This window comes from Bactrocera latifrons, unplaced genomic scaffold (genome assembly GCF_001853355.1).
Source record: "Bactrocera latifrons isolate USDA-ARS-PBARC rearing strain unplaced genomic scaffold, ASM185335v1 scaffold_74, whole genome shotgun sequence".
Taxonomy (NCBI): Eukaryota; Metazoa; Arthropoda; class Insecta; order Diptera; family Tephritidae; genus Bactrocera; species Bactrocera latifrons.
In genome coordinates this window covers 272,078-284,543 of record NW_017537423.1, presented here as the reverse complement: position 1 = coordinate 284,543, position 12,466 = coordinate 272,078, and the positions used below count along the sequence as shown (strand labels likewise).

Sequence of the window (12,466 nt, the reverse complement as noted above, 5' to 3'; positions counted from 1 at the left end):
ATATAAAAAATATAAAAATTCAAAAAGAAATTAAAAAATAAAAATTTTACTATAGTATGGTAAGACAAAAAAACATGTGTTGATTATTTACGTGTAAATTGAATTGTATATAGTATAATTTGATTTTTCAACATAAAAAAATGTATAAGCTGTATAAACACTTGACATGAACAAAGTTATCGATTTTCGATAATTCTGTAAATGGAACACCGAACGACCATGCCCGACGATTGAGCTGTTAGAACGAATATTCAGTAAATATTTTTGCCATAAAAAGGGTTCGCAGCACGAGCACACGCAAGCACTTTGAATAAACTAAATTGACACGAGATTAAAATAAAAGAGGGGTTCTACAACGTAGAAGGCTTACTTCAAAAGAAAGAAAACACAAATAAACTACACTAAAGCTGATATAGTGTGCAGGAAGCCAGTGATAAAATAAGTAATAAAGTGTATGTAATATAAATGGATAAAAAATTAATCCAATGAAAAAAGGTGGCGCCGCAAAAAGTCACGAGCCGCAAGTGTTTTACTTAATGCGCCAAATGAGTCCTTTGCTTGTTGGCCACGATGTCTGTAATTTCTGTGTATTTTCTAGGCCAGAAACTTCTAATTGAATTGTTAGATTTTTGGCTTTTATTTTGCTGCCTTTTTGGCAATACACTAGTAACCTTTTTTGCGCTTAAACCGTTAACCCGTTAACCCTTGCATACTTTTTCAACACTTTTTTGCTGTCATTTCACACTCATACAACTGCGTTTGCACTGCTTTATATGTAGCTCATGGCATGGCATTTTCAGTGGCGTCAGCCTGGCAACATTTCCATTTTTGTCGCTGTCGGCACCGATTTGGCTACACAACTCGGAATGAATCGAATGGACACATTTCTTTTTGCCTGCTAAAATTATCCCATGAAATGCAGGAAAAATTAAATTTATATTTCTTTATTCAGTGTAAAGTGGCATGAAAACAATAACAATACATCTATTGAAATAGAAAAAACAGTTAAGAGTGACAAATTTCCAAAATTCGAATACACGAAAAAATTGCATGGTGCGCGTATTTTTGGCGCTTTACCAATGCAAACGTATGTAGGTTGGCGTTCATTGCGTCAAGGATCAAATAGCGCCGTTTCGGCGGGCGACCGCCTTTTCCTCAAAGGTTACAGACAAATAGCTAAAACGTTCAAATTGGAAATCACGTGCCAAAAGCAGCATATCTATATCCTTGAAGGTCAACACAAGTGTGCGTAAATCATTTGTATTTGCTGCCAGAAAGCGAAATTATAAAAAAATCTCTATGAACTTGTGCGAAATTGCCTTTCACAGAGAAAGTAGCTCTGAGGACTTGTTGAGGTTTGATTTGGACCAGAAGGATCAAACAGTCGCACAAGTTCTGGTTGCTCACCAGCGCTTGCCGAGCTTACGTGAGGTCAATGGCTCTAGAGTTAGAACGCAAGAAAATAACGGAGCATCGACTCGCTCCCAATCAGGTAAAATTGGGGTAAGTGTGCCCTCCCTAGCAAGCTCATCAGCTTTGAAATTTCCGACGTATAAGCTTTGAAGCCAAGAGCATCCATTTGAAGGCGAGCTAAAGAGAGAACACGAAACATCCCATCCACAGGGTTGTGCGCAAGGGCTTGGGACCCGCCACGTAAAAAATGCATACAATGAAAAATAACAATTAGCCTGGGAAGAAAAACTTTTTGATGGCAACCATGGCCACTCCTTATTCCTGCCCTGCTATATGTTGCAGAGCGAAAAGATCTGCGAAAATCCTTTGCGCGTTAGCCATGGATAATATCGCATGCGATGGAACGATTAGCTGTATGAGATATACGACGATATTGACATAGTTCAGCGAATTAAAAAACAGCGGCTACGCTGGCTATTGCATGTCGTCCGAATAGACGAAAAGAAGACCTACACTTCTTTGGAAGACAAGCTGGAGAAGGGGTTGGAATCTCCAATTGGCGCCACGGAGCGACAAAAAGAAACGACTGACGCGCTGTTGTTACCTCGGCTATAATCGTGTAAGCGGTGTCTACACCAGTAAAGAAGAAGAATAAGCTTTGACCGTGCAACCAACAAGTCTAATGGGGTAGAAGTCTGATGCTATTGCTAATGAGGTCTGCACTGCTAGTTTTGAATACACAGCCAGCGAGCTCAAAGCCAGTCAATTAGTTTTTATTATATTATACTAGAATCAAGTTTTCTTAGAAATTCTAATAGGTTTTGATTGCAATCACTGGCAATCAAATATATTTACATACAAACGCATATAAAAAGAATCTCATAACTTGCATATCAACTGCCATTTGAAAGCATGGCGCCGGTATCGAGCTTATGAGCAAAAACTAAATTATAAATATTTACACAGTAAATTCAAAAGAAAATATAAGCATGTTTTGCAAGCGCAAACCGAATGCAATTTAAGATTGCGAGAGACACTTATGCACGCTCCTCTCTTCTCTCTCTTTGTATGATCAGCATATGGGGTTTTCCTATCGTAAACTGGTTTGCGTTCATTATTTATTATTAACACAAGTAATCAGCAATGTGCGCTACGGCAAAAAAAATTATCAGCGCAGATGTCAGCTTCATATGGCCGAGCTCGACTTGGCGTCGTTACAGTTTGTTAGAAGACGTGCGCGAGACAACAGTACGATAACACGTTCCGACAATTGAATTCATACGGAAATTCGTTGAGAAGTATATTTACAAATGCTGCGCCAATTGTTAGTGTATGCCGTGTGCAGCTATATCGTGGCCGCTGTGTATGCAATACCACCCTATGAGGTGCCGAAGGCTAAAATAGATGTCTACGCCAAAGGTTTTGAGGTCTCCATACCCGATGAGGAGGGCATCACACTTTTCGCCTTTCATGGTAAACTTAATGAGGAGATGAATGGTTTAGAGGCCGGCACTTGGGCGCGAGATATTACAAAGGCGAAAAACGGACGTTGGACTTTTCGTGATCCGAACACAAAGTTGAAACTCGGCGATACGCTCTACTACTGGACCTATGTGATCTACAATGGTTTGGGTTATCGTGAGGATGATGGCGTTTTTGTGGTGAATGAGTATGCCACTCCCATTGTTAATACTGGCGACGATACAAAGCAGGGTGGCGCTGGTTTATTAGATGTACGTAGTGGTAGCAGCTGCCAAAAAACACCGTCGCGCCGTAATGGTTTAGAAATACGCTGTGCTAATCAACTGTTATTCGATGATGACTTTAACGGCTCGCGCTTGGACAAGAATAAGTGGAGCGTAGAGCGACGTTTCCCCACAAAACCTGACTATGAATATAACTTATACTTGGACGATGCAACCGATGTGTTGCAAGTGGGAAACGGCATGGTTACCATAAAACCAAAATTGACAGATCGTCACTTCCAGCAGCACGCGAAACCGTTACATGCGAAATATGACCTCGGCGAAACGTGCACAGGCGGTCAAGGCAGTGAGGAGTGTGTGCGCGATGGTGCAGCCACAGCGTATATATCAATACCGCCCTTCATTACCGCACAGTTCTCAACTAAAGGCCTATTCTCCTTCAAATATGGACGCATTGAGATACGCGCCAAGTTGCCACGCGCCAACTGGGTCTTCCCGCAACTATGGCTGCAGCCGGTTAACGAAAAATATGGTGCCGATCAGTATCAGTCGGGACAAATGCGCATCGCCTTTAGCTATGTAAACGATACACAAATGCAACTGTTTGGCGGTTTGATCGTCAATTCGAACGATAAGTGGCGTTATGAGAAAATGTGCGAATTCCCGGACACAGCTATTTTCAATTTGGGCAATGATTTTCATACTTACAAACTAGTGTGGACTGAGAATGAAATTTCGGTGGCTGTGGACAATAAAAACTATTGTACTTTCGATCCCGTTAAGGATGGCGTCATAGCCGATATGTTCAAAGATGGCGAAGAGCTGCCGAATAAAGGTTTGTTGCAGAAGGGTGGTAAATTGGCGCCCTTCGATGAGGAATTCTACATCACCATGGGTTATGGCATCGGTGGCGTACACGATTTTAGGGATAATTTATATGGCTGGAAGCCGGAGAAACCTTGGGGCAATACGAATCCACGCGGCATGGGCTCGTTATATAAACAAGTGAAAGCTTTGAATTTTGATCGCTGGATATCCAGCGGGGATATGTTTATTGATTTTGTGAAAGTCTATTCTGTATAAATTTCGATACAAATTTTCAGTATAACGATGAGATGTGATATTGATTTGTTGGTATGAGTGGTTGTATTTAAAATAAGACTTTATGAATACAATTTCTGTATGAAAATTAACCTAATAAAATCTTTAGATATAAAAATTGCGTGTCACGTTTTGTTTGCCCACGATAGACTCCTAAACTACTGAACCGATTGAAGCACAATTTAGCACACTGTGTCCAGTTAGAACCGACTTAGAAAATAGGCTTGATATTTTCAATGTATTGAACAGCTTATTATATGAATAATAGTATAAAATGTATACACAGCAACGCGTGGCCCGATCCACTAGTAATTAATAAAATAACTTGCGTTTGTTTTGATAAATAATGACAGCTACGTGGCAAAAGGGCTGGCAATTTTAGTTCACATTAGCTGAAAAGTAAACGCCAGGGTAGCGTTTATCCAAGAATGGAACAAAGAACAGGTTTTGAGAAAAACCAGAGGCATTGTGGTCTTTGAAAAAATTTTAGTCACGCAAATTGTTTCGGGAGCGCGTTTTATAACACGGTTTGATCGCGGTTGATTTTAGCAAAATTCTCTTAGCATCACTAAAAATAATTCAAGAGATGTTAATATAGCAAAGAGCAGCAAACCGGTCGCGTTGATAGCCTTTTTTAGTCGCTTTTACTATGGTAGTCGCTTTGATTGTGTTTATTTAATTATATATGCAAAAAGCATAACATTTTTCTTTGAAAATTGGCTTGCATATTTAAAAAAAAAAAAACTCGCTGTAGTGTAAACAATATATTATTTTTTATTTTTTTCTTACCAGTAACTAAATTTTCTGGGTGAACTTAATTTACACGCTTTGCCTTGCTTGCATTTAAAAGCAATATTTTGCTACGTAATACTTTGCAAAGCTTTGATAAAATCGCTTTTAAATAACCGGTTGTCATGTTTATGTTTAACTTCATATTTTTTATGTATAGGGAAATAGTTTGATTTTTCTTACGTCTCTGGACAGAATAAATCGCAACGTTAAATGTCAAAGTGTTCATTGCCTCTAAACCTGTTCGTAAGATTTCATTAAGAAGTGGCTTTAAAACTATGCGATTGTTTTTATTGGAAGAAAATCAATTTCGTTGCACTGCACAGACTAACGATATTTGTAAACATCATATTTATCGATTTCAAGCACAAATGTAATATATTGTCTTATAGGCTTGACAGACGGCAGCGTTAAACCAGATTAACTGCGCACTTAATCTGATACAAACTTGTAGGTGACGGCAGCTTTGCGAGTTCGAAAACCCTCGTCAACAGCTGATTGCCATTTTTATAATATTTTCAATTGATATTCGTACCGCGTTGTCATCATCAGAATTTCTACGCTTGTGGGCATTGCAAAAATCATACACTAGCACTGATTCTTGTTTAATATTGGATAGTCGAAAAAGTCTTTTTGTGTTGTGTCAACAGATGTCGTTCCAGTCGTATATCTTCAGTGCTACCAATCACATTGTGTCATACCGTATTGTGTTGGAAAGATGAGATTTTAAACTTCATTGAACCAAAAAAAAAAAAAATTCAATTAAATTCAGGGAAGTTGATTAAAAGTTACAGCTGTTCAAAAATGAGTGAAAATAATGGAGAAATTCGCTATATTTTGAAATTTTTGTATAAAAAGGGAAGATGGTATCAATGAAATTTGTGAAGTTTACTTAGACGATACTGTATTAGTTCGTGTGGCACACTTCCGTTCTGGAAATTTCGATTTACACTGTTGAAAGTTTTACACTTTATTCCATCAGTCTCTAGGGGAAAAATGGCAAAAAATGGGTCGCCCAAAATGGTACATATTTGTTTATTTATTTATTAGCATAAATATAAACAAAATAAGTTGATGTTTGATTAAATTGAAAAATTTAAGAGCCACCTTTCTTCTTTTACTCAACGTTTTTTGAGCACAAATTCTCAGTATACGCAAGCAAAACAATTTACATACACAGCACAGTTATAAGCTATTCTTGTTTAATAAATTCTCGCAAGTTTATTTTCAATTAAGCGGCAATTAGTCGTAACAACGAAGTGGTTTGAGTGTGTGGTGTTCGTTTAGTAGATTTTTTAAGATCGCAATCTCAGCGTGTTTAATATTGTTATGAAAAAAAGCAAGGCAAATCCAACAGCTCTACTCACAAGCTTGTATAACAGTGGATGGATCTGCCGATTAAAACGTATCATTTATGGAAATATTTATGTAGTGGTATTTTTGCACAAATTCTCGAAAATAAAAACTTACTTAATTACAACTAATTTTAACGGGCATAATCCAGGAAATTTCAAAAAGCTTTTGGTTTTCCTACACACCTGCATTAGCATGAATAAGCAGTAATGAGCAAAACAGAGGCAACGCTTGCTGTGACTTTGAAATAACCTTTAAATCACATTTAAACATATTTTTTGTTGATAATAACAAGAAAGAAAAAAATATGCAAAAAAGAAGAAGCACAGTCAAATTTCTTATATACATATAAAAAAATCTTTAACCTTTTTGAGCGATCAGTTAGTATGACAGCTATATGATATAGTGGTCCATACTGAACAATATTTTCGGGGATTATAGCTTTGCCTAGAACAATAATATGTGTCAAATTCCGTGAAGATATATGGTGAAATAAAAAAGTTTCCTTACAACAACTGGTTTTAGATCTGTCAGTTTGTATGGCAGCAATATGACATAGTGGTTTGATATCAGTTTCACCAAATAAGCAGCTTTTCGGGGAGAAAAGGAGGTGAGTAAAATTTCAGAACGATATCTCAAAAACTGCGGGACTAATTCGCGTATATATAGACATTCATGGGTAAATCGACTGAGCTGGTCAAGCTGATCTTTATACCTCATAGGGTCACCGACATTTCCTTCTCGCTGTTACAAACTTCGTGTCTCACTTAACATAGCCTGTTCGGGGTACAAAAAATTACCAATTCCACATACTTGTATACGTCATTCCTACCGATTATTTACCGAATATTTATGCACGGCATCATAATAATTAATATCGTGCTGTACATTTTTTGCACACCACATACGTATGCATGTATGTGTAATTATATTCCTGTGATTTTGCAGCGCAGAATACCTTGGATTAAACTACAAAAACAACAATGATTAATGCATGTTCTACAAAAAAACGAAAACAAATCACGAAAGTGAGTAAGAGCGCTTGGTTGAGAGCTGACACATGCTATAGCGATTCTTCGTATTCTCTCGGTTTTTGTGATTTACCACAACTGGTGAACTGGTTTGCCCATGCTTTTATTGACGTTAGAAACCTACAATGATGCTTTCGCAAAAAAACAGACTTATCAGCACCTGATGAGAGCTTCATATTGTGGGGCTCAGCGAGCAGTGGTCGTAGTAGTTTGGTAGAAGACGCGCAACGCGGTTGTTCGACACAGCATTTATAACAAAGAATAGTGTGAAAATAAGCTTATAATCAACGAGATGTGGCAACAGCGTTTCATTGTTGTCATGGGCTATATTATAGCCATGGCGCTGGGTATACCCAGTTATGAGGTACCGAAAGCAAAAATTGTTGTGTACTATCCAAAAGGATTTGAAGTATCCATACCGCACGAGGAGGGCATCACGCTCTTCGCCTTCCACGGCAAACTCAATGAGGAAATGGAGGGGTTGGAAGCGGGCACTTGGTCCAGAGATATTGTCAAAACAAGGAATGGACGTTGGAGTTACCACGAACGCAACGCAAAGTTGAGAATCGGTGATACGCTCTACTATTGGACTTATGTGATCTACAATGGTTTGGGTTATCGTGAAGACAATGGCGTGTTTACGGTGCGCGAGTATGCGAATTACACTACGGACGCAGTCGAGGAACGAAAACGCGCGGAGAATGCAAAAGGGGGAAGCAGCAGCAGCAGCGCCGGCGGTAGCGTAGATAGCGACGTTATTGGTAGCACCGGCACGAGCAGTGGTAGCGCTGGCAATGCCAACAGCAACAGAGACAGCCACGAGGGTGCTGGTGTCATTGATGTGCACACTGATGAATGCAAACCTTCACAATCTTATAAAAATGGTCTTCAGCAGCAATGTACGAATCAACTGCTATTTGAAGATAATTTCTCTGGCACGCAGTTGAGCAAAGACCGTTGGACCGTGGAAGAGCGCTTCGCCACAAAGCCAGATCAGGAATTCGCACTGTACTTAAATGTGCCGGAAGTCTTACAAGTGAAGAATGGCATGGTTAGAATATACCCAGAACTCACCGGCAGTCACTTTCAACAGCACAATCGTCCTTTGAATATTAAACATGATATCGGACCGCGTTGCACCGGCCGTGCGAACAGTGAAGAATGTGTTCGCGATGGCAGCGCAACATCTTACTTATCTATACCGCCCTTCATAGCCGCACAGTTCTCAACAAAGGAACACTTCTCCTTCAAATATGGACGCGTTGACATACGCGCGAAATTGCCACGCGCCAACTGGGTCTTTCCCCAATTGTGGCTGCAGCCAGTGAATGAAAAATATGGCGTTGGCGACTATCAGTCGGGTCAAATGCGCATCGCCTTCAGCTATGTAAATGGTACAAAAATGCATCTTTTCGGTGGTTTGATTGTGAATGCGAATAGCAGTTGGCGTTGGGAAAAAATGTGCGAATTCCCGAATGCGCAGCAGCTCGACTTGGGCAACGACTTCCATGTTTACACCCTGATTTGGACGGAAGAGCATATCTCCGTAGCCGTAGACAATGAGGTGTATTGTAATTTCAACCCTGACAGCCACGGTAGGCTGGCTAATTTTAACAAAGATGAGCTAGAGTTGCCGAACAGAGTTTTACTTAGGAAGGGTAGTAAAATGGCGCCCTTCGATCAAGAATTCTACATCACTGTGGGTTACGGTATCGGTGGTGTGAATGATTTCAACGAAGGTTTATACGACTGGCAACCGCAGAAACCATGGGAGAATACGAATGAACGAGCCATGAGCACGCTGCTGAAGGCGGTGGAGAAAAATTTTGATGATTGGTTGGAGTTTGGCGAATTGCTTATTGATTACGTTAGGGTCTATGCAATTTAGATTTTTAATGGCACAAAGTGTATTGCATTTTATAAAAATTTTAGCAAATTTGGAATAAATTGTTTAAGCAAAAACGGCATTATGTATTGAATCTACAGTGGGCGAATTGAGTGTGAGAGAAATATGAGAGAAAACGTAACCAAAAAATAAAAACAAAATAGAAAACAAAAGACCGTTGTCAAAAAAATACAACAAAGATGTCAATTTCATTAAAATTTATATATGTATATGTACATAATCTCAAATATTTGTATAAAAATTTGATGAAAGAATAGTGTGTCTGGCGGAAAAAATTACAAAAAAGTGGTCGACCAATATGGTACATATTTGTTTATTTATTTATAAGTATAAATATAAAAAAAATAAGCTGAAGTTTGACTGGAAATACGAAAAGACTTTTTTGACTACGGAATATAAAATTTAAAACCATTTACGGTCTTCAAAATAAGAATAAAGCGCAAGCTAAAACGTGTAGGGAACACTCTGTCAGTTCAGTTGAATTATCCACCACGACAGCTAAAGAAAAAAATTACAAGCAATGCATTATTTAAATGATAACTCAATTTACGAATTGCTGGAAGTGAGTAATAGACATAATTTTTCACAAGAAATCAATAAGAGAAAAAGATGGACTGGGATATTTATGTATATAAGAAATCACCGACAACTCAAACAACTTCAATTCCATGCACGCATCATTAAGTAAGCTACGGGTGTGTATGCCAGTGAAGTGGCTACGCCGAAGACGCCGACAAAAACGAAGGCAAGGCATGGCAGTCGTTGATGTCTAGAACAACTAAAGCCGCGACGAACAGGCAAAACGGCAGTGGCAAAATTGCTATAGCTAAATGATTAAATATAATTATATTTGTCAACAATTGCCACGACTCGTTTGCGGTGCGCGGCGCGCTCAAGCGCTCTGCAAGATTTTTTCAAATTTAATTTTGCTCCTTTTTTTTTTGCTTAGCTTAACTTTTTGGCTTGTGTGCCGCAGTTGTCATGTGACATGCAACAAATTAAAGTAGACTTTTAGGCGCATGCAAGCGTATAAAGAAAATAGCATTAAAGTAAAAAAGGAAAGGGCAAAGGTATGAGTGTGGAAAATCTAGAAGAAATATATGAAGAAAATAGAATAAAGCGGTGTGAAGTGGTGCAAAAGAGCGGCATTTGTGATTTATTACATTTGATGGCTGCTCTTGCTTTGCAGGTGGGTAGAGGGCGGCTGTGTAGTAAAAATGTAAAATATTGTAATTGTGCAGTTACAACACAATTATGGCTATAAAATTGGTGAAATGTGCTTGTATGTATGTAGCGAGGAATCATTGTAATAAAGAAAATTCTTGAGGCAAGAAAAGGGGTTTAACCATGAATCATATTAATTTAAAGAAGATTTTTTATAATGTCGTAGACGATCATAAGTCAGTTATATATATTTTAAACACTCAGAGCTTTCATAATTTGTAGTGTGTTTTATTATTTTAGAAGATTCGTAAACTTCACAAATTTCATTGGTGGCTTTGCGTGGCATTCTTCCCTTTTTTATACAAAAATTTCAAAATATAGCCAATTTCTTCACTATTCTCACTGTTTGTTGCTGTAAACTTTTTTCAACTTCCCCGAAAATACAGGCAAAAAACAGACCCAATATTTCCTGATTCTAGTGTTACAAAAATAATTATGCAACTTTGAAGCTGGTAATAACGTAAATATGTAGCAAAATTTTTGTTTTCCTAATTTTTTTTTTTTTTTGATTTTTCTTGACTTCGAAATATTTCTTAATTTTTTATGATTGTGAAATTTTGGAAAATGTAAATTAGTCAGAGCCTTGAATATTTTCGGGAAAAAATTTTTTCGGACTCCGAAATATTTCCTAATTTTTTGTTATAATTTATAAATTACATATGTCAAATATTAAGCTCAAAAATTAAGTATTAGAAATACCGAAATTTTGGTAAATGTAAATAAGTCAAACTCTTGAACATTTACGGTATAAAAGTTTTTGTCTCCGAAAAATTCCTTAAGTTTTTTATGCGAAATATAAAGGTCAAAAATGGAGTATTGGAAATTCCAAATTTTGGAAAATGTAAAGAAGTCAAACTCTTGAACATTTTCGGAATAAAAACTTGTTGCTTTCGGAACTCCGAAATATTAAAGAACTGTTTTCTGTTATTAAAAAACTAATTATAAAACGTTGCTGAATGATGAGGGTATCTCATGATCAAAAGTATGCAAAATTAAATTGCCTTCTTTCCAAAATAAATATGAAATTTTCCAAAAATATGTAGGCAACTGTAACACAGTATGACATGGCACGACGTGTTTAGAGATTAGAAAATCGTTTGCGCCCAGAAACTTTTTTGAAGGTTAGAAAACCGTTTACGTCTAAAATTATGCTACTCAATTATGCGTCAGCCAAGGGAATTGAGGTTAAACCAAACGCGTAGCACCAGAACACATACTTTTGTGGACACCAAAAGTCTGCGCTTTGTTTAAATCTTTTTTTTTTTAAATAGCTGCGACATAGTTTGTGGCAGTGCAGTAAAAGATAGCGTACGCAGATTTTCGAATACAATACTTTACTAAATTCCTTTGCATTGAATTTCAAACAAAGAACAGAGTATGTAGCGTGTATATGTATAGAAAACAGCCGTCTTGTTGGCGTGCGAGCAGCAGTGACTAAGAAGACAAAATTCGAAATATTTATTGGCTAGCTGTTTTTGGCAAGACAATGAAGGACAGCAATGGCGCCGATGAAAAGCGGTAAGCAGCGGCAGGCCATTTACGCATTGTGGCACGCACGGTAACGCATACATGCAAACATATGAATGTGTGTACATTCATGAGGACAAGGAATGAAAGAGGGCTGATAGTAATCTGCTTTTAGGCGCCAGAGCATATTGTAAGATAATTTGCTTTTCGGTACAAACATACACACGCGAGTGTAAATATAAGCGAGCACGGCGCGGAAATTGGAAAAATTGGAACAGTGGAAAACTTAAATAAAAGCAATTTGAGCGCGGTGCGGAGCAATCGGCGAAGAGAAGAAAAAGTGGTGAAATATGGAAATGTTTATGTTAAAACTTGAAAAATAAAATATTATACCAAAATTGTAATGCAATGGAAATCTTTATATAACATTATTGCTATAAAAAAATATTAATTTAAAAAAAAAATTGAATTAAAAA

At 37.7% G+C, this 12,466-nt stretch overlaps 3 protein-coding genes across 6 annotated transcripts in view; 2 read left to right on the top strand and 1 right to left on the bottom strand.

The window, feature by feature from the left end:
- Window positions 1-12,466, bottom strand: part of LOC108976216 (AF4/FMR2 family member 4-like) — a gene marked incomplete at its 3' end in the record, with an annotated part of 55,781 nt that overhangs the window by 20,028 nt on the left and 23,287 nt on the right.
- On the top strand, window positions 2,622-4,341 carry LOC108976223 (gram-negative bacteria-binding protein 3-like). The gene has a single exon (XM_018945174.1). It carries the CDS (start codon window positions 2,724-2,726, stop codon window positions 4,200-4,202), a length of 1,479 nt encoding a protein of 492 aa, XP_018800719.1. The 5' UTR covers window positions 2,622-2,723; the 3' UTR covers window positions 4,203-4,341.
- Window positions 6,918-9,402, top strand: LOC108976218 (gram-negative bacteria-binding protein 3-like). Its single transcript, XM_018945167.1, has 2 exons — window positions 6,918-6,972; window positions 7,311-9,402. The coding sequence occupies exon 2, from the start codon at window positions 7,686-7,688 to the stop codon at window positions 9,279-9,281; it is 1,596 nt and encodes a 531-aa protein (XP_018800712.1). The 5' UTR covers window positions 6,918-6,972; window positions 7,311-7,685; the 3' UTR covers window positions 9,282-9,402.